The 22,359-nt window shown below is 45.6% G+C and overlaps 1 protein-coding gene across 1 annotated transcript in view; it reads left to right on the plus strand.

Moving 5' to 3' along the window:
• Positions 1-22,334, plus strand: part of DNAJC5B (DnaJ heat shock protein family (Hsp40) member C5 beta) — a 46,476-nt gene extending 24,142 nt beyond the window's left edge. Inside the window, exons 4-6 of the mRNA XM_019527743.1 lie at positions 7,375-7,588; positions 16,004-16,178; positions 22,152-22,334. Of these exons, the coding sequence (XP_019383288.1) occupies positions 7,375-7,588; positions 16,004-16,178; positions 22,152-22,246 (484 nt within the window). The 3' untranslated portion in view covers positions 22,247-22,334. The remainder of the gene's footprint in view (positions 1-7,374; positions 7,589-16,003; positions 16,179-22,151) is intronic.
• The last annotated feature ends 25 nt before the right edge of the window (positions 22,335-22,359 follow it).

Consider the following 22,359-nt stretch of genomic DNA (forward strand, 5'->3'; position numbering starts at 1 on the left):
AGTGTGTTATGTGGGGGGGTGGGTGTGTGTGTGTGTGTGTGTGTGTGTGTGTGTGTGTGTGTGTGTGTGTGTGTGTGTGTGTGTGTGTCCCCGGCGTGTGCCTGTGTCCAAAGTGTGGCTGGGTGTGCTGTGGCATATGGCTGGGAGTGTGTGTGTGGTGTGCGGTGGCATGTCTGGGGTGGAATGTGTGTGGCACTGCATGTGGGGCTGGCATCTGTCTGTGGCTGTGTGTGGGGCTGGGTCTGCAGAGTGTGGCTGCGTGCATGCAGCATGTGGCTGTGAGTGTGGTGTGTGGCTGTGTGTGTCTGAATGGGAGTCTCCCATGTGACTGGGTGTGCATGCATGATACATGTAGCAAGTGCCTGGCTGGGGGTATATGTGGCATGTGGCTTGATGTGTGGTGTGCCGTACCATGTCTGTAGTATGTGGGGCCCCTCCTGCAGGTCAGCACGCCTCTTCCCCTGCTGCCCACAGCTCCCCTCAGACCCTCACCCTTCCCAGCCACCCACTCTCTGCTGCCCCTGTGCACAAAGGGAGGTGTGGGGCCAGTCATGGGGAGATGTGTGAGGGCTAGCCAGGGCACCTCTGACATGAAGGGGCCAGGGATGAGGCCCAGCCAGCAGCAGAGGTTAGCAGCCTCCAGGTGAGCTAGTTGGCAAGCAGCCAGCGAGCAGCAGTGAAGGCCAGGGGCGGTGCTACCAGCTGCAGAATGGGTGCGAGCAAAATGCTGTCCTTCCAGCGGAAATCAAACCCTCAACCTAAGTGTGACGGGCTGCCTGGCAGTGACCTGGCCCAGGGGTTTTGAAAGGGCAAAAGATGATTGGAGGACTTGGGATTCCCTTTCCTCACCAATCTGGTAATGATTTGGCCCAGGGGCTTTGAAGGGGTCAAAAATGATTGGAGGACTTGGGATTCCCTTTCCGCACCAATCAGGCCCCAGAGACTCACCCCCCACCCCCCGTGTCCTGATTGGCCCCTTGGGTCACCTGGAGAGGCATAAAAGGGGCAGTGGCTCAGGGGAGACCAGTGAGGGTCAACAAGGAAGGAGCTTCACAGAGCTGAGTGAGTGGGGCAGGAGCAGTGCCCCAGAAGAGCCTGAAAGAGCAGGACCTGCAGGTAACAGTGGTACCCTCAGCAGCGCAGCGGGCAGCCGGCAGGAGAGGCTCCCAACTGGGCTCCAAGATCCCCAAGGAGAGGCTGTAGCCATCAGGAGAGGCTCTGCAGCTCCAGGAAGGATCTGAGCAGCAACCTGAGGGGTTCCCAGCTCTGCTTCCAGTTCCTCCAATCAGAGACCAGGCAGCTCCACATGAGGCTGAGCTCTGGGAAGGTCAAGACCCCTAGCAGGTGGGAGCAGTGCCACCAGTGGTTGCTGTGTGGCAGTGTTCTGCCTACCATGTGGAAGATCTGGCTTTGAGTCCCACCTGACGGGACTTAGGGTGAGTGAGATAACAAAATGCAAATCTTCTTGCAGTGGAAAGCGCCATTGTGCTTTCTCCCCCTCCTTGTACCAAGGCCCTATCTTTCCTTGGCGTTTGACGTTTTGCATTTTGTGCCCTTTGTATATTTCATCAACCCATATTATTTGTTCTGCTGTTTGTGTTTTATATTTTGTTAACCCTGTTTTGTTAGGCCAGGACAACTCTTCCCCCTCAACCCTGCCGGCCGCAGATCCCCTCACAAGGCCGCCCCGCCCCAGCCACCGCACTCTCCTCTGTCCCCGTGCACAACGGCCAAAGAACAGGGTCTCCCAAACAAATGGAACGAGACGCCTGCCACCAGCCAACTCAGGAGATCTGCACCTTCACTCTGGGATGCCCCCACCCCCGAGCTCCCAGCGACACATCCCCGCCCGCCGCCATCACCAAGGCCACTGCTGCCCCCCCAGGCATAGCGGGTGGCCTCCTCTGCTTTGGGACCTCTGCCAAAAGGTTAAGCCCTGCCAAGGCAGGAATGGGGCAGGTAGTCCAGAGCTCAGCATGAGGAGAGCCCCGCCAACGCGTCTGCCTCCGCTGCTTTCTGGGGGGTTCTGAGGACCCGTGGCCCACGAGCCCCCGGGCCCTGCTCCACGGCTCAGCTCTTCCCAAGCTGGGGCCCGCAGGAGGCACTGCGAGACACGGGGGACGCTTCAGCAAGGAGGCCAGTCTCGGGGTGGGAGGGGCAGGCAGTGCGTGAGGGCTGGCCAGGGCACCTCTGACACTAAAGGACCAGGGATGGGGCCCAGCCAGCAGCAGGGGGTGGCAAGCTCCAGCTGGGTGAGTTGGCAAGCAGCCCGCCAGCAGCAGTGAAGGCCGGGGCGGTGCCACCAGCTGCGGATTGGGTGAGAGCAAAACACTCTCCTTCGAGCCAGTGACCTAAGGATGTCTATGCCAGGCAGGCCTACAGTCCTCCGCTCTCCCAGCTGAGCTATCAAAGGCAGGTCAGGTGGCTGCCACAAGGGGGGCTGAAGGTGGCAGGCCACACTTTCCTCGGCTTGAGGGCCTCCATGCACAGGCTCCCTCAGGCACGCCCCTGGAGAACAAGAAGGCAGGTGCATGGGCCTGCACTGAGTGGCCCATTGCCGCCAAGCCAGGCCCCGGGCAGAGCGAGAGGCACCATCTACCTTGGCAAGGTGTCCATTTCTGTCCCCACGCCAGCCCCTTTGGACTGGGCCGCCTCCCGCAGGTGGGGCAGCGGCCCCTGCCTCATGCCCAGCCTGGCTGCAGTAGCCAAGTGGAACTGGGGCCAAAGAGCCCGCTGGTGAGCTCTGCGCCCTCCTGCCCAGGTCCCCATCAGCTTGCCAGGAGGGAAAGGGGGTGCTGGGCTCAGGCAAACAGGCTCACCCTTTACCAGCACAAGGCAGGTCCTGGTTGTGGCTCGGGCCAGTGGTGCAATGGATAACATGTCTGATTACGGATCAGTAGATCGTAGGTTTGACTCCTACCTGGCTTGCACATCTCTTTTACCTGGCCAAGAGCTCTCTTGCACCTCCCATTCACTGTTGCTTTTTTCACCCAGCTGCACCATGCCCCTCGTCTCCTTCTACACCCTGCTCTGCGCCTGTGGCCCTGTGCAGCAAACCAGCTCTCCTGCAAGGCGCACCACTGGAGGTGGAGCTCCTCCACAGACTCTCACCTGCGGCTTGTCTCTGCAGGGGTCCTGAGCGCCTGAGAACTTGTCCTTTGGCCCAGCCTGCTTTTCAACTGGGCCACAGCCACAGCCGCAACCGCAGGGCAGGCAGGGACAGAAAGCGACAGGCCCCGATGGAGAATGTAGGCATTGATCCCACTACCTCTCGCGTGCTAAGCAAGCGCTCTACCGTCTGAGCTAATTCCCCAGTCGTGCAACAAGGCTGATGCCACCTCTGCCACCACAGGCCAGAATGCCTCTTCCCCCTCAACTCTGTCGGCCGCAGCTCCCCTCACAAGGCCGCCCCGCCCCAGCCACCACACTCTCCTCTGTCCCCATGCACAACGGCCAAAGAAGAGGGTCTCCCAAACAAACGGAACGAGACACCTGCCAGCAAGCAGCTCTGGCCTACCTGCCCCATTCCTGCCTTGGCAGGGCTGACCTTTTGGCAGAGGGCCAGAAGCAGAGGAGGCCACCCGCTATGCCTGGGGGGGCAGTGGTGTCCTCGGCGATGGCAGCAGACGGGGATGTGTCTCTGGGAGCTCGGGGGTGGGGGCATCCCGGAGTGAAGGTGCAGATCTCCTGAGTTGGCTGGTGGCAGTGCCGGAGCTGGCAGGCGTCTCGTTCCATTTGTCCCCGTGCCTAACGGCCAAAGAACATTCTAAGCCAGCACTCTGCCATCTAATCTAATTCCCACCCTGCCACCATTTCTGGGCCACTGCTGCCCGTCAATCATAATGTGAGTCTGCCACTGCTTTGGGCCCTCCATCAAAGATCAAGCTCTTCAAAGGCAGGAATGGGGTCGCTTTCTGGGAGGCAGCAGTGAAGGCCAAGGGCAGTGCCACCAGCTTGGGTTTGCATGACAGCAATAATGTCTCTCAGGAAAGGCGGCAACCAGTTTTCCTGCTAGGTGCAGTGAAGTAGGCGGTGTTCCTCCAAATACTCTCACGTGTGGCCTGCCTCCACAGGGGCTCCAAGCACGTGAGAACATTCCCTTTGTCCCAGGCTCCTTTTCAACTGTGCCATGGCTGCAGCAGCGGGAGGCCGGGGGAGCTACGGGCCCCACCAGATAATGCAGATATCGATCCTTCTACACCCTGCTCAGCTCCCATGTCTCCGTTCAGCAAACCAGCTTTCCTGCAAGGTGCCCCGGAGAAGGCATACCTTCTCTAAAGACTCATGCAGGGACCACAAGCTCCTGTGAACATGTCCTTTAAGCCAGCCTACCTTTCAGTTGCGCCACAGCACAGGCATGCTGGGCCAAAAGTGAGCCATTCCACTGTACAATACAGGCATCGATCTTACTACTTCTTGCATCGTTCTCGAGCACTTTGCCGTCTGGGCAAATTCCTTAGCTTATTCTACTCTGCCGCTCCCCTTTAATTGAGAACCTGTCCTTTTTCCATCCCATTGTTCACCAAGGCACACTGTGCCCCTTCATAAATGCTGTACCAATCTCTTCTTAAATGGTGCATGTGTTAAATGAAATATTGGGTTTCAGTACTTGTTTCTACCGTCTCTGTGTTGTGTTTAAGTGCTCCAAGAATTCACTCATCCTTTTCTGACGTGTTTTTCGCATCCAGTCATTTCAGATAGGATGTGTTTTAATGCCCGGCTAATCATCAAAATTATAAGTTTAACATATTCATTTCTCCCCTCTAGTTCTCCTGTTTTTGTATATCTACATCCCCTCCTGTTTTGGCTTTCTTGATCCTAATTAATATGACCTTCAAATAAAAGGTGACTTATCTCTACCACTAGAGATCAGCACTGGTTAGAAAATATGTTGTATGAAAATCATTCCTGAAATGGAATGTGTCCTAGAAACTTAGCTTAGAAATGGTCTGGGAAAGATGCCTGAAGTCTTCCTTCTGATTTTCTATATGGGTATTCCTTATTTAATCAGTCAACTTTAATATATATATCACTTTAAAAAAATGCTCCCTGTGGGACCATCCCCGTAAGTGGGAATGTGCTTTTGCCTGGGGACAAATAGAAGCGGCATGTATTTGTGCCTCTGCTATTTGTTCCCGGGCACACCTGTTTAGGCACACTCTGGCACACAGCTGATTGCCCTGGGCCTGGCAGAGGAGGCTGGGGCCAGCACCTGGGCTGGGGGCCTTACCGAGATTGCTGGGAACCTCCAGTGGCAGCAATCCAAGAGCACAGAGCTTGGCTGGATGCCTAAGTGTTCCTCTTGCCGGACACCTTCTGGTTTCAGGCAGTGCATGTTGCAGCCATATGCACCATTCTGCTCTTTTTTGGCACAATTTTTCACAATGGGATCTCCCTGTATCAAAAAACTACCACACTGCAAATTATCAGCACAGGGGACTTGTGTATGTGCTGCACATGCAGTTTGCAGTCCTGCAGATAGCTTAGCAGTGCCACAAACCTCACATGAGCACTCATAGGGACATGCCCTGTTGGGTCCACTAGGACAGCGTTTCTCAACCCATGGATCACGACCCAAAAATGAGTCATGAGAATATATGAAAGGGTCAGCCTGCAAGGGGCTGCTTGGGGCTCTCCATGCCCCACACACCCACCCCTGTCCCACACACCCACCCTCAGCTGCACATGCTATGGGAGTGGGACCTGGGGGTAAAGGGCAGAGGGTTGGGAGTGAGGGGCAATGGGTTGAGACTAGCCATCAGTGTTTACAAATGGATCCTGATACAAAAAAGGTTGAGAACCACTGCACTTGGAGGCATATGCCTTTAACCTTGATGAAGATACTTCTGATTATTTGGATGCACCAAATAAGCTGATACTCTTCCTATAAAATGGCCTTTTGAAAACTTTTGTTGAAAGATGACTTAGAATCTAGGCTTTTACCATGTGTCAATTTTCAGTCTAAACATTTTTATAACATCAACTAAAGTATGTGTTTAAAATATTAACTGAAGTCTGTGTTTAATATATTACCTAAAGCAGTGATTCTCAACGTTTTTTTTACTAGGACCCATTTGTAAATGCTAATGGCCAGTCCCAAGCCAGTAAATAGTTTAAGTAGAAAACAACCCCCTGGCCATGCCAGTGACCCTCACCCCAACCCACAGCTCTAGCAGTGGAGGTAGCAGCTGGGCCATGGTGGCAGGGTAGAGCCACAGCCCAGGGCACAAGCAGCGGGCAGTGGGTGGAGGTGAGGGCAACATGTCCTTCCCCTCCCCCCTTTTACTTCTCTCACTTTTGGCACCACAGCTGGAACTCTGCCAGCCTACAAAGGGAAAGCCGTATTTTTCTGTGATGGTCATGACCCTTTCAAATATTTTTGCCACTCACTTTTGGGTCATAACCCACAGGCTGAGAAATGCTGACCTAATGTATTTAACATAATAGAATTAAAGTACGTGTCCCTTTATATATAATAGAAACACTACAGCCATACCATGTCCTGGGAGGACTTTTCTGTAACATTAGAGATATGTTTTAGGGCCTGGCATAAATCCCTCTGGGTATGTCTACACGTTCATTAATGATACGTAATGACAGGTACTAAATATGCTGTAATTGGCACTACTGCGCAATAGCGCAGTCTTTTTGTGACATTAATGCACAATAAACTAAATCTACTGTGCATTAGCACAGGTTTTGCCCACTGCACTAATGTACAATAGAATTAGTCTATTGCACTCTAAGTGTCTCATATAGATGTACCCTCTTGGGAGCAAACTTGAATTCTAATATCTACTTTTAAAATCCCTTTTTTATTCGATGTCAAAAAGCTTGAGAGGTAAGAAGCATGTTGCTTTATAAATAAACTGGGAAGTATATTTTGAGGTTGGTATCTTAACCCTTTTTATTTAAATGATATTTTGCCATTGATTTCAACAAAGCTAAGATTTCACCCTATATTATTTTTATTACTGCAAATTTATTACTGCTTTTATATATTACTGCTATTACAGCTATTATTGCCAATGTTATAACTATTAATATTATATAGTCATATTTAGGATTGATCACCATTATTTTTAGCACAGCGTTTATCAATTTTCTCACAAAAGCTTCCCTACACACTCTGCTCTCTTTCTTGAAGTCTATCCTAGAACCTCCCCCTGCCCCCACATATACACTTTCTGTTTCCTTTTCATTGCTTGCAGTTAGTCTTTCCATAGACCCTTTGCATTTAACTCAATCTACATAAAAACTGAAACAAAAAAAGCAGAAGCCAAACTTTCTGTTCAAAATGAAAATGCATCTACTAATATAAGTATTTATAGCAAAAATACCATTTTCCTTCTTTCTCTCTCTCTCATGTTTAAGAAAATTGGCTCTGAAATATCATCCTGACAAGAATCCTGACAATCCAGATGCAGCAGAAAAATTTAAAGAGATCAACAATGCTCATGCCATTCTGACTGACCTGTCCAAGAGAAACATCTATGATAAGTATGGATCATTAGGGCTGTATGTGGCAGAACAATTTGGTGAAGAAAATGTTAACACATACTTCATGCTTTCAAGCTGGTGGGCAAAGGTGAGTGATAAAAGAAATGCCATATTTTCTATTTAAGGTTTACTGAGGAAGCTATGAAATCACTCAGCCTCCTAACTTGGTTTAGCTTGGATCCTAAAACTTGTTCCATTTAGATGGTTCTTTGAACATACCTGGAGGCAGCTGTGTCCTTGAGCAGGGGTTCCCCTTTCAGGCTTAATAAGAACAGGGCCTGAAATCCTAGAAGCTGCATTAAATGTCATGAATGTTTAGATACTGCCAAAAGCAGAATTAAGCTCTCCCTCAAAAAGTGCTAGTCAAGATTTTTCCTTTGCTCTTTTAATTTACTAAATAGTTAAATACGATGCATGTTTTGTGACACTTTGAGACATTAATTATATTTGAAACTGGAGCATCAGGTTAATTTTGACTTTCTTTTCAATAATGACTAAATAAAAATGACTCATTTCTCAAAAATGAGAGTCCTACTTGTATGACAACCAGCTAATAAGTTATTACAGTACAAATTTAGCTGTGTACTTTGCTATATATAGCACACAGCATACGTAAGCAATAATAAAACATAACACAGTGTCTGATTATAGTGTCATATATATGCACACCTTCAGTATACTGTGAGGGGGCAGGAGAGAGGAAGTAGAAGAATAGGTGAGAACTGCAGAGAGGAGGAAGAAAACAGGAAAAGACAAGAATGATACATCAAAAATTGGCAAACTGATCGAGGAAAAGCATATTTTGAATGTTCTGATGACATAAGAGCTCTGCTAGTTTGACATATTATGTAATTGTAACCCTGTGATGTTTTTGTGTGTAAATATATCATAAATCCCCACATTTCAAATCAGAGTGTCAGCAAGTGTAACAAGCCAGCAGCAGCACAAATATGGAAAATCCCACACTTTGGTTTCTATTCACCTTGCTATTTCCATCAACAAAATCTTAGGGGAACAAAGATTCCAGTGGTGTAAATGGAAAAATTATCTTCATTGTGTGGCCCAAAAACACTGTGATGGAAGGCCATATGAAAGATCTGATTTTAGAACACGAGAACATAAAAATTGCCATCCTGGATCAGACCAGTGGTCTAATTCATCCAATATCTTTTCTCCAAGAACCTCTACTTGGCTGGTTTCAAGAGGACAGAAAGGCATAATTCATACAGCAGGGACAGAAACTACTAGAAGACAAATTAATTAATCAGGCTTTCAAAACTAGACATCTAAAAGTCTGAATTTGTGCTAATAAATGAGGATAAGCTTGGGCAAAATCTCCATCTTCAGTGCCCTCATTTAAATTTTGCAGCTGCCCCCTATTTAAATCCAGTTTAGGCAGCTCATAGGTTCCTGCTGCTGATGCCCCTTGTTGCACTCTGGACTTCTTTTGCTGTTAGTTGCTTCTAGTGCTGGATGAGCCTTCTTTCTCTTTGCTCTCAGCCTCCTTGCACCAGTGCTGAGTTCATGGAGAGTGAAGAGGCACCAACAAACTCTTTAGCAGAAGCTTGTGTTGGACTATATAAATACAAATAGATAATGAATGTGGACAGGAGAGTAAGAGCAGAGACAACAGCTGTCATCTTGATTCACAAGCTGAGAAATCCTAGAGGCTGTGGGAGGGCTTGGGAGAGAAATTTGTGTTCTGTTTTTATAGCATTTTCTTCTGGAGATCCGCACAGATGTGTAATGGGACTGAGGTCCCATTAAAATAAGTTACTCCAGTCAATGTTTTTAAAACTCCTGTGAAAAACATAGGAAAATTCCAAAATGTTTAAATATGGTCATTCCAAGATTATTACAAGCTGGGCTCTCTTTCACTACCCAAGAAAAATTTGCCTATTTCCAGAGTATAAACACTGCAGGTCATCAAAGGCTCTTTTCCCATTTCCCCAACCACATTGCTCTTCCACCTCTTATATCTAGGTACTGGGGCTGGTAACAAATGAGTTTCCTTCAGAGCTTTATACAGCAGCCATCATTTGACTGTATGGGTGTGTGTACACAAGATGCTTTACTGAGCAGCAGACTAATCTACTGTGCAGTAAAGTGTCACCAATAACCGTGCTAATAAAATACTGTGCAGTAAACTAATCTACTGAGCAGTTAGCTAGTAGCTGTAAATATAGATACTAAGCTAACTGTGCAGTCAATACTGTGCCAGAGGCCCAGTACTGGCATTGCTCAGCTCCCAGCTCTGGGAGCCAAATCTCTGGGAGCCACATCAGCACAAGGACTGGGTCACTCTCTGCCAACACCCTGTCCCAGCACTGTAGGGCTCCCAGCTCCCCACAGGAGCAGGGAGCTGAGTAATGCCAGGACTGGGGAGTTACCAATGGGGCAGCTAGCAGCAACCCCCCAGCTGGGTGAGGAGTCCCCAGTCAACTGAGTGGCAGCTGAAAGCTGTCCCACTGGTGGGGTAGCTAGCAGCAAGGGATTCTCCGCCCAGCTGAGGGGGCTTTGCTAGCTGCCCCATGGATGGATTTGGGCAAAGGACTGGGTAGATTGGGGCAAGGGACTTTTTCCCAGCCCTGTGGCTCAATCACCTGATCAGGACACAGGGCTGGGAAAATGCTGCAGGGGAAGGGCAGGTCCCAGCCAGCTCCAGATCTCTGTGCATCACGGAGCCTAGAGCTGGCTCAGAACTGGCAGGCTGTGCAGGGAAGCCCCGCTGGGCACAGGGCTTGTTCCCATATGCATGGGGCAGGATTGCTCTGCAGCAGCAGCTTTTTCCCTGCCCAGTGCACATCAGGACACCTCCCAGTGTGTATGGGGCCAGAAGACAGCTGCTGCTACAGCCAGCAAAGTTCTCCTGCCGGCCCCCAGAGTAGCACCCAGAGGGAGCTTGGATCTCCCCCTGGCTGCTACAGGACAGAGCAAGGTAGGAGCAGCCCTGTACCAACCAGGCTGCTCCCATTGGGTGGATCCAGATTAGTGTAGACGTGCAGTATGCAGCGCTGCAGACCCATTCGTGGTGCTGCACACTGCATGCACTGTTTCCCATGCTGCTATTTTGTAGCATTGGGGAGGATCTGGGGGGGCAGGGTTGTGTGCCATGACTGGGAAATCCCAGTGTCAAAAAAATGCATGCCTTAAAAAAACAGAACAGTGCATATGGCAGCAGCATACACCACCAGAAACCAAAGCCAGGCCGGCCAGAGCCAAACTCCGGCTTCCAGCCAGTCTCTGTGCTGCTGGACTGCCAGAGCTGAAGCCCCCAGAGGCCCTTAGAGCCCGAGGTAAGTCTGCTGGGGCCAGTTTACCTGGAGCAATGTGACACATGCCAGAGCACTTGTACATGGGTATTTCCCCCGGACAAGCAGCAGTGGCACATATTGTGCTGTTTGTGCTGTTTATCCCCTGGGGAAATACATGTTTCTGCTTATGTGGGCACGCCCATAGGGAGCAAATCTGCTCCCAAGAGGGAGCACATGCAGATATGCTCCTGGGTAGGCTTACTGTGCAGTATATTTACTGCACAGTAAACCTACATTGAATTAATAGCACGTGTAGACATATCTGAGGCCTAGTCTGCAATACAGGGTTTTACTAGCAGAATTCATGTTCTGCCTATGTGTATCCATACTTAAGATTTTTTTACAGGAACAGAACCCAATTTTGTCTTCCTGTGTCCAGACCAGAGGATTTACTAATGTAGCTGCTGTAGTAGAGGTTTGATTTTTTTCATATACTTTGTCCAGCAAAACTCTGTAGCATAGATCCAGTCCATGCTGTGATACTAGAGTTATATCAACCCCAGCTATGGCTATAATTGCTTCTGCTACGGAGGCAGTGATTAATAATTTACTACTTCATTAAAAGCCACACCCCTTCATAAAATGGTTGCACCACCATCACAAAAGCTGCATGTAGAGCAGACCAAGGTAACTCTTGGTTTACTAAATGTACCCCCAAAAGTGATATTTTAAATACTGGAAATGTCATTCAGATCCAATTTGTGATGTTGCTGGATGATGCATTTAAGGATATTTGTAGCTCACTTGCTCTGCTATGGTTGTTTCCCCCCATTACCACACAAATTATATAAGCAGACTAGTACCTCTGTCCAAATGTTTCGGGATTTATTGAAACATCTAGTAAATGTTTAGCAGGCAAGTTTTCCATGAAAGAAGGAATAACCTTTTTAATGAACTGCAACTAAGTCTGACTCTGTCCCATCTTTTGAAAACATCTAGTTCACTTTGTACATAGTTGCAGGATTACCATTGGCCTTGATCCTGTAACACACTCATGTGGTTAACTTTAAGCATGTGAATAGTCCCATTGACTTAGTGCTACTGACAGAAATGGGCTCCATCCAGACAAGCGTGGCCATGCAGTGCCATATACTATATGTTCAGTTGTTCTTCATGCTCCAAGGGAGCAATACGAGAGGAAGGGGGTTTGACCCCTGGATATCCCACAGAAAAAAAAGCAGAGCAGCATGTGTTGGGGCAGTGTGCGCTGCTAGAAACCAGAGCTGGGCCACCTGGAACTGTGCTCCAGCTGCCAGCCAGGCTCTGTGCAACAGGATTGCTACTGCTGCAGCCCTGGGAGCTCCCCCTCCCCAGGACCCCAGGTAAAGCAGGTTACCCCATCCCACCTGGGGTAACCTGCCACAGGGCATGTGGCACAGGCATTCTCCAAGGACAACTAGTGGCAACCTAAGGTGCACCGCTGCTAGTTGTCCCTGGGGAGCCAAATGTCCATGCATGCATGGACGCAGCCATAGGGTGCAGACAGAAGTCCAGCTCCCAGCTGTAACTCAGAACAATTTCTGCAAAGTGTGCTGAGTTACAACATTACCCCAGACCAAACAGAAGTTTACTCTTGGTTCCAGGAGAAGGGTTATCTGGCTGCCAGCTGCAGCCTGCAGCCATGTTCCCATAGCAATGGCCAAGCTCTCTGCTAGCCCTGGCTGTTTTCAGAATGCAAGGGGGGAAAGGCAGTAGAGACAGCTACATTTTGGAACATGTTTATCTGGTACCTTATGCAATGAGGGATCAGATTTTCACCCAATCAACCATTTTTTAAGCTATCTGCAGCCATGCACTTCATAGATTTCATAGATTTCTTAGACACTAGGGCTGGAAGGGACCTCGGAAGATCATCGAGTCCAGCCCCCCTCCCAAAGGGCAGGAAGTCAGCTGGGGTCATAGCATCCCAGCAAGATAAGCATCCAAATTTCTCTTGAAGGCGTTCAATGTGGGTGCTTGAACCACCTCTGACGGCAGGCTATTCCAGACCTTGGGGGCTTGGACAGTAAAGAAATTCTTCCTTATGTCCAGCCTGGAATGGTCTTGCAGTAGTTTATAACTGTTTGACTTTGTCATCCCTTGGTGCGCTCTGGTGAACACCCCTGATAAACTTATAGGTGTCCATCAGATCACCCCTGAGCCTGCGCTTTCTGAGGCTAAAGAGCCCCATGGCTCTCAGCCTGTCATTGTAAGGTCTGCTTTCCTGACCTCTGATCATGCACGTGGCTCTTCTCTGGACTCTCTCAAGCTTCTCCACATCCTTTTTGAATTGTGGAGCCCAAAACTGGATGCAGTACTCCAGCTGCAGCCTCACCAAGGTCGAGTAAAATGGGAGAATGACGTCCTGGGATTTATTTGAAAAGCATCTATGGATGCAAGCCAGCGTTTTGGTCACTTTACTAGCCTCAGCATCACATTGAAGGCTCATGTTTAACTTGTGGTCAATCATGACCCCCAAGTCCTTTTCATCCATACTGCTAGCCAGCGTAGCACTGCCGAGCCTGTAAGGATGCTGCAGGTTTTTCCTCCCAAGGTGGAGAACCTTGCATTTTTTGGTGTTAAACACCATCAGGTTCTCATCTGCCCATTTCCTGAGCCTGTCCAGGTCAGCCTCCTGTCCTCAGGTGTGGATGCTTTACCCGAGTTTGGTATCGTCAGCAAACTTAGCCAGTCCGCTTCTGACTCCAATGTCCACATCATTAATGAAGATGTTGAACAATATAAGTCCAAGGACAGAGCCTTGGGGGACCCCTTGTGTTTGGTCACAGCTATAACCTGCTTTCTCTGTGGCCAGATCAGGCGAAACTTGTCACTTTGTCTGCACCCATAAACTGGTATAAGTGATCAGAAACCAGTTCAGATCTGGAATCCAGCAGAAGTTCAGTGCACATAAACCAGTTTCAAAATGGCCAAAACCAATTTAACATAAACCTGGATGGATATCGTATCAGACTCAACTGATTTAAGTTCAACGGGGTTTATTGAACTTCTGTCCCAGATCTCTTCCAGATTTAAGTTAACTAACAGTCATCCAGCATCCCAGGATGCTTTGCACCTCCCTTCAAACTGCCCCTTCAGGGTGGGCAGACCAGTCTTGGCCCAAGCTGCCTGCTCCAACCTGCCAGGGAAGCATGCTCTAGCAACCTGTGGCTTCTGGCCTGGGTCATTGCAGGCAGGTGGCTACATTTCTGGAATCAAAAGTGAATCTCTGTTCACTTTTGTCCATTCAATATATGCAACTTAGACTAACCTGTGAAGACTGAATTGATTCAGCCTCCAGCTTTTTGATTGTCTGTACTTAGCCCAGATGAGCAGGGCAAGATTAACCCTTTAGTAGGCCCTAAGCAAACAAACTGGTGGGCCCTGGGCTAGTTGAGACCCCCCTCCTCACCCTGGCACTGACACCTGCGGGGAGCAGGGCTTGGAGATCTAAGAAGCAGCCACCACAGCGGCAAGGCCAGCAGAGGGGAGGGGAAGGGATGGGAGGCAGATGGGTTCATTCGTGCTGCCTCTGCATTACTCCATGTTGGGTGTGTCAACACAAGACATTTTACTGTGCATTAGACAAATCTACACATGCACAAGCATTACTGCACCTGTAGGTATAGGCACTAGAAAAACAGTACATTAACTAATGCACCACACTGCATGTATAGATGCTGACTAGGAGCAAATTGCTCCCAGTCAGCCCAGGCAACAGGGAGCCACACTGCTGCCTGGCTAAGCCCAGATCTCTGCAGGGGAGGAGAGAGCTGTCCCAATTTGACTTGAAGCTCCATCCCAGGTTGGGGGAGATCGGGCTGGCACCTGGCCCCAGGGATAGGGGGAAGCTGTCCCAGCTGGACAGTCAGCTCTCTTCCAGCTGAGGGGGGAGATAAGGCTGGCCAGGACAGCTCCCCCTGCCCTCTGGAGCTTGGAGCTAAGCACTTATGCCCTGTGCCAGCCTGGGGCTGGGCTCTGGGGGAGCCTGGAACTCCCCCTGGCTGCTGCAGGAGGGTAGAGCAGGGCAGCAGCGTCCCTGGACTGGGCTTCTCTTGTCAGGCCCAGTTTCCTCCCAACATGGCTGCACATGAAGATGTACACCTGGGAGCACTTTCATGAGCCTGAATTTTCTGTATAAAAAAATGCAGGTACATTAATTGCATGTGCCGGTGCACCTGCTGTTAATTTGATACGTACATTATTAAGGAAGAGGCAAGGATTTCTTGGGGTGCTATATTTTCTTGGACCAACTGTGTAGGTGGGATAAAGTTAGATGCTTTCAAATCTAAGTCATTCTTCATTATGTCCTGCCTAACTCTATCCCAACTGCATAGTTGGTCCAATAAAAGATATCACCCTAAGAAATCCTTGCCTCACAAAATTTATGGACCATCACAGCTACAACACCACTCTTACAGTACCATTATTAAGCCATGCATTTTTTTCCAAATGATTAATTTATCAGTGAAAACATTCTGCTTAGGTTGAACTGCTTTTGTTAAATCATTTATACAGGGCTCTATTTGAGTTTAAGGGTCAGAATGAAATTTACTGTAAAAAGCAAGCCTGAAGGCAACAGAATTGCATCAACTTTGCACCACAGATTTATTCCACATTTGAGGCTGGATTTTTTCTCTGTTACATCCATGTTTTAACTTAATTGAAATCACCCTTGATTTACAACAAAATGTGTGAGAATGGACTCAGATGTTCTATTGTTGTCACACTAGCCATTGGCTTCTTCGTTTTGTCTTTTCCTCTTAATTTTTTCTTATCAATATTCTATCAGTACAGATGTATCTGCAAAGAGATCTACTTTCATGAGTCATTTGGAAGGTGGGTCTGGTTTTGCACTTCCAAGATTTTCTAAAGGGCTTAGAGCCAATAACTGGAAACAGATTTTCAAGAGCTCAGAATTGGGTGGGGGAGGTATTTGTGTTGAATTGTTCTGAAAAACTCACCTTACCTGTCACAAAGGAAGATGGTAGTTGGTGGGAGCCCTAATAAATCTGGCCCTTATGAAGGCATTTGAATGGTAGTTGAACTCTTTTTGGAAATGTGGCTCTAGTTGCAACTGTGGAGCACTTGGAAACCTAGCTGTGAGTTCTTTGGAAAATCTGACTACATGTGTCATATGACTGTAACACACTGTCATGAGCTACAGAAAGTTCACATGCTCATGGGGATTTCCCTTTTGTTTAATCTAGGGCCTATTTGCAGTTTGTGGCCTCTTGACCGGCTGCTACTTTTGCTGCTGTCTGTTCTGCTGTTTCAACTGCTGCTGTGGGAAGTGTAAACCCAAAGCACCAGAAGGTGAAGATAATGAATTCTGTGTGTCTCCTGAGGATTTGGAAGAGCAAATTAAGACAGACATGGAAAGAGGTATTTATTGCTGAAAGAGTATATACAGCAAACACAGATAATATTTTTTTAAATGTGGGAAAATAAGTTTGTTGCCATAATTTGGGGTTGCCCTATTAGCTTCAGTAGAGATATGCTGTTTTACACTATCTATAAACCTGCCATGTGGCCACTAGGTCAAAAGCAAAGCATATTGTTCATATAAATCAATGTTTCCCTGGAGGTTTTATTAGCTTAGTTAGACATATGGATATTAAAGAGCCCAAGATATTTCAAAAGAGAGATTTGCCTGGCTGTCAATAGCCAACATGTCCCTATACTCCAGCAATGTGCCATACCTGACCTGTCTTCTACTAGAGGGCTATCCAAATGTTAGCAGGCCTGTTAAAGCAACTTTTATTCATGTAAAACAGTCATGTTGACTTTGTTGAGTCCATTCACTCAAGTGAGGGCTGCAAGATAGTATCTAGTATTCTTGGGCTCTATTGTGGCTAAGAGAAAGTGCAAGGTGATTATTATTGTTGTTGTTGTTGAAATATTAATAACAACCACCTGGCATTTTCTCTTACTTACAACAGAGCCCAGGAATATTGAATACTATCTTGCAACTCTCACTTAAATGAATAGGCTAACAATAATAATAGTAATAATTTGGAAGTACAGATATCAAGTGTTTTATACTTTTGATCAAATACTTTCCTTCTTGTTCAGAGGTAACTCAGAACTTTGCCTTTCTTTTGTTAGAGCAGAAACAGGTGTAAAACTTTTAGAAGAAGGGCGCTGGCACAGGCTAAAATGAAAATGTTCTGAAACTCTTGCCCTGAGTAAGAGAGCACAATATTAATATGAGACCTTGCATTTACTATAAATAAGAATATGTTGCTCTGTGAGTGAGGACCTACAGCAGCCAGATAAACCTTTCTCACATCCTGCTGGGCTTGAGTGAGATAGTGTTGAATAATTTTAGCCACCTGCTTGGCACTCAGACTGATGCCTGGTATTATTATACCCATTTCCCTTTTATTCAAATAAATATGCCTGGTATTATTATGCCCATTTCCCTTTCATTCAAATATTTACCAATCTGCTAGGTTTAAAAATTACTCCAAAACAGATTAAGATTTTGTTAGTACCAGGTGAACAAGATCTCAAGTACTTAGGAAGGGCCAGAAATAAGCTAAAACATTTTCTAGATCATTTATCTTTTTTTTATTTTTATCATGTTTTCCCACAAGCTCAGAACCACCTTTATTTTATAAAAATAAGAAACAAAAGCAAGATCTTCAGGAGACTAAATAACAAGAGCATCTTCTCTGCATCTGCACATAAAATAGCAGCTGCGTGTCCATTTAAGGAAAACAAGTAGTAACAGATGCAACTGCATACACAACCAGTTTTAGGGGTGCTAGCTGAAAAGATACGGTAGAACAATATCAGTCTTAGCTCTGAAACCAGTCTTCGCTTTTAAATGCCCTATATATTCAAGTTCAAACTCATCTGCAACTCCATAATTCCCTTTAAATTAGGACAATGTACCACCAAATAATTCAGGATGAGAATTCACAATATAAGCTAAATGCTTTGTATGTCTCCTGCCCACATGCTAATTAGTCAATAATTTCTTTGTTGCTCACTGTTCTTAGCATACGTTATTGTTACTTTGTTACCAAGGTCAAAATATCAATACTTAAGCTAAGGTCAGAGTTCAATCAAATCATTTTCCCTACTGTTTTATATACAACAAAAAGTTATCGTTACTCTAAAAGGCTCAGCATGAAAAAAAATATGTTTCCTGCTTTATCTAATGACCATAGTCTCTGACTACTATGAATGTTATTTGCCAGATTCTCATTAATGAGCCCTTTAGCAGTTTGCTGTTGGCGAAAACTGTATGAGAATCAGAATTTCTGTGGTGGGAGAATTCTATTTTTTTACGTTTGTTTTCATTCTGAATTGGTGCAAGGTATCAGTTTTCAAAATGCCCCACAGATTGTCTTAATTCAATTGTTTTAGTTTCAGTTGTGACTATGGTATTTTTATAACATAAATACATTTCCTAATAAAAGGTTACACTGAAAAAAAACAAAGCAAAACAAAAAATAAATAAATGTTCCATTCCCAAAATGTCTGCATGAAATGAAATGTCATTGAAATCAGCATAGTCCCATGGAATGCTGCCATTTAGACAAATCAACATTTTCTAATGAAATAGCCTGCTCTTAGAAAATGTTTGACCAGCTTTAGGGCTGAGCTATTTTGAAACCTTGGTTCTGTGGGACTGATATTGCTATCCTCATTTCAGTAGGTAGTTAAAGAGTTATTTATGTATGAATACATTTTCTCTTATTATGAGAAAAAGACTGCTTTCTTTTCACAAATATAAGTTTTTAAAACTAGGAACCAATCCTACTTCCATTGAAATGAATGGCCATTTCATTATTGACTTCAGTGGTAGATTTCAATAATAACAACTATAAATCCAGCCCAGTTTCTAACTTAAGATTCCCCTTCAAGCATGAAATGCAAAGTTTATTCTTGTTTATTGGAACCATGCTCTTTCAAATACAACAGAAGGGAGGGTACTAATGATTTCTGCCCAACTGAGATCTAGCCTCTTCCTTTAGGGCCAACAGGCAATAATTTCACTTGTGCAAGTAGTTTCACTGAAGTCACTGGGCTAGATTCCATTCCCATTAAAGTCATTAGGTACCTCTCACAGGCTTTCATTGTGGGTTCAATGATCATCCTGTGTTCAACGATCACAACATCAGGACTCAAACAAAGCTCCTATTATATAAGGTTGTGGTAACCCCAACTCTTATCTGTAGCCGTGAAGCTTGGGTGACCTACAGGGACCACCTAAAAAGCCTGGAACACTTTTACCAGCACTACCTCCAGAAGATCCTTGGCATAAAGTGAGAGGATCATCGCAAAAATGCCAGTGTCATTACTGATGCTAACACCTCCAGTATGGAAGCGCTGATTATTCAACATCAGCTGCTGTGGACAGGATATTATATGTGCATTCCTGATGTACACTTACCAAAACAACTGCTATACTCCCAACTCAGCCAAGGATAAAGGACATGCGGAGGCCAGAGGAAATGCTTCAAGGACACCCTCAAGGTGAACATTAAGAAGTGTGTCAATAACATCAAAATTAGGAAAAACTAGCCTGGGATTGGCCTTCATGGCAATACTTCATGGGAGAAGATATTTCTTACTTCATGAAAAACAGTCTAGCCCTGGAGGCATTAAAATGAGAGAAAGAGAAGGAAACAAGGTTAAGAAATCCATGGTTGGACCCTCCCTTCAACCATCATCTGTGGCATTTACCACAGAGTCTGCAGCTCTAGGATTGGCCTTCTTGGCCATAAATGGATTCATCCACAAGCCTCTACTTGGGAGTGAACATCCTTGACTGTAAGGGATCATCGCCGCTGCCATCCTCTCACAGGCTTTAATGGTGCTGGAGGAGGCACTGTTTGAGTTTAGACTGCTCAGAGGAATAAACTGTTGGGCCTTTGCTAAAGTTCTCAAACTTTATCGGGTGTGTCTTTCCTATTTAGTTACCATCACCATCATTTGAGCAAAATGATAGATTTTCAAACAATGTTCATTTTACAGAAAATGGAATTAGGAAATGAAAAAAAAATTAGAATGACATAAAATACTTTCCAGACTCAGAAGCAATAAGTATTTAGCACTTCATTGTCTCCTCCACACTCCATATGATACCAACGTAGGCGAAGAGTGAACAAGAGCTATCTATAGAAAACAATTTCAACTGTGAATTCTGCAGCACCTCCATTGAAAAGGGCTATATTTGTTTGAATTGATTATGTCCTGGGTCCCCACCCCCCTCTGATGAAACTCTTATTAAAACCAAGAAGTATGCGGGCAGCAAAGTACTTGCTTAGAGCTGCCAGTCAAGAGAACCTTTTTGAAGGTTAGTTTGAAGCAGTGTAAGATAGTCCAATGGATCCTTTTCTCTTGTAGCCTACCTGGACATACCATGAAAACTGATTGAGCCTTGAAGTGCATTGTTTTCCTGGCTGCAGTGAGCTTCCCTAAAATTAACAACGTACCAACAAAGAGCATAAAATCTATACAATATTTCAAATCTTAAAAATTGGTCTGAACTCCCAGACTAATAAAAAATAGAGTCATATTTAAAAAAGTAGTTGTTCATAAATTTTAACAAGCTATAAAAGTAAGAAGCAACGTGAAAAGCAGTGTCTGTTATTGACCTTGTGTCTAAATATGGAATTTTCCATGCAGAGAAGCTGCTTAGCTAATCACTCTTGCTGTCCCCTTTGCAGAACCCAACTACTTCCTCCACCTCTGCAGTGATACCATATGGCATGTTAGATTCTGGCTGTTGGTCAAGTTGTTCCTATATAGCCTATCCATTTTATGCCCATGATTCATACCATTGCCAGTCCTGCAAAAGTGATGGGAATGTCTGAATGCCTTTTTTCATGCACCGTATTTTAGGAAAAAAGGAATGATTTTTTTATAACTACTATAAAGGGCATGTGCTAATATCAAGAGTGAAGTAGGCCAAACTTTTCATGCAGTGTCATATAAAGATCAGTCTGAAGTTAGGCAAAAGGTGGAGCAGCATGGCACCTTATGGACTACTTCATTCAGAAAGTAATGAGTTTTCCTAGACTACAGCCTGCTTCATCAGATGCTGTGAATGGACTTGCAGAAAGCTGGGGTACTAAATAGAAAAGATTAAGATTGTTCAGCCTTTAAAAGCCAAGTCCTGAGACTTGAACCCACCTTGAGCAGCTGGGCTGAAAAGATGCCCTAGAAAAGGAGAGAGACATTAAAACACTCCACATTTTAGACCCTTAACATAACACTAGCTGGCTGTGGGCAGACTCCAGTCAATGGAAGGACTTATCATTTCCCCCAGAACAACCACTCTCTCCAACAAAATGCTTGACTCATTTTTATTGATGTGTTGGGAAAACAAAAACATGAATCTGATAAATGAGAGTATACAAAGCTTTAAGAATGAACGTAGCCATATGAATCTCTGCCAGCCCCAAAGTGTTCTGAATGATTTCTCAAAGTCTTCTGATAAATGTGTTACACAGGATTTCAAAAGGCTACTTAGCATTTTTATAGACCCTATTGGCCTTCAGAAACTATATGATTTATTTTCTCCTGAATATATCACTACTTACATTTTTTTTCCATTTTAACACTCATCCCTTCTTTCTCTATCGTTATCTTTATATTCTTTAAATCAAAGGGCCCAGTCCTACTGACTTGCTACGATGAGTTAAAATAAGTTTCAAGAGTAACCAGTACACCCAAAAGTCTTTGCAGTATCAAGAGCTTAGATTATATAAGTAAGGGGCATGGATTCTGATCTTTGAGTCTGTAAAGCATCCATCAAGTAGGTGTTCAATTTAATAATAACAACAACAATATGTTTGCATGGCTATGCTTATGTTTCAAGATAGCTTACGAGGTAATGATATGGGGTAAGTGTACAAAGCTGGCATCATATGTACACTTTATATTACTATTAAGCATAGAATTCTTTGGGTACAAGCTGGGCATGTCTACATGAGGTGCTTAATACTCGAAGACTAATTCTACTGCGCATTAGCATGGCTGGCAAACATCATGCTAATGTTCTAACGCAGAATATGTTTAGTCTAATACACATTAAGGTCACAAAAAGCATTCGTCTGCGCTAATGCACAGTAGTGCCAATTACGGCTTATTAAGTTAGTACCTGTTATTACAGGTACTAAACTTAATGTGCCGTAATTATGGCATATTAATGAACATGTAGATGCACCCACTCTGATTTAGAATACAATCTTGTATCTCTTTTCTTCATCCAGGAATCTGGGATTAGGCCCTAAATGAGTCTGTAGCTGAAACAATATAATTCTGTTGGAAAAAATATCTTGACTTTTGTATCAAATCAAAAATGTTTACAGGAATATTTTTTTCTGGTTGATTTAGATGGAGAAACTCCAATTATACTCCAGCCGACAAATGCAAATGAGAAAACTCAGCTAATTGGGGACAGCCACCGTAGCTATCACACAGACTCATAAACCGGGAGCAAACACAGTCTAACTGCAGTTTCCAGATGTGCTGTCTGAGAAGGAATGTCCTAGAAAAGAACAGTGAAAAGCATTGTATTTCCCCCCCCCCCCAATATTTTTAT

This window comes from Gavialis gangeticus, unplaced genomic scaffold (assembly GCF_001723915.1).
Source record: "Gavialis gangeticus isolate Ggan-Ray unplaced genomic scaffold, GavGan_comp1, whole genome shotgun sequence".
Taxonomy (NCBI): Eukaryota; Metazoa; Chordata; order Crocodylia; family Gavialidae; genus Gavialis; species Gavialis gangeticus.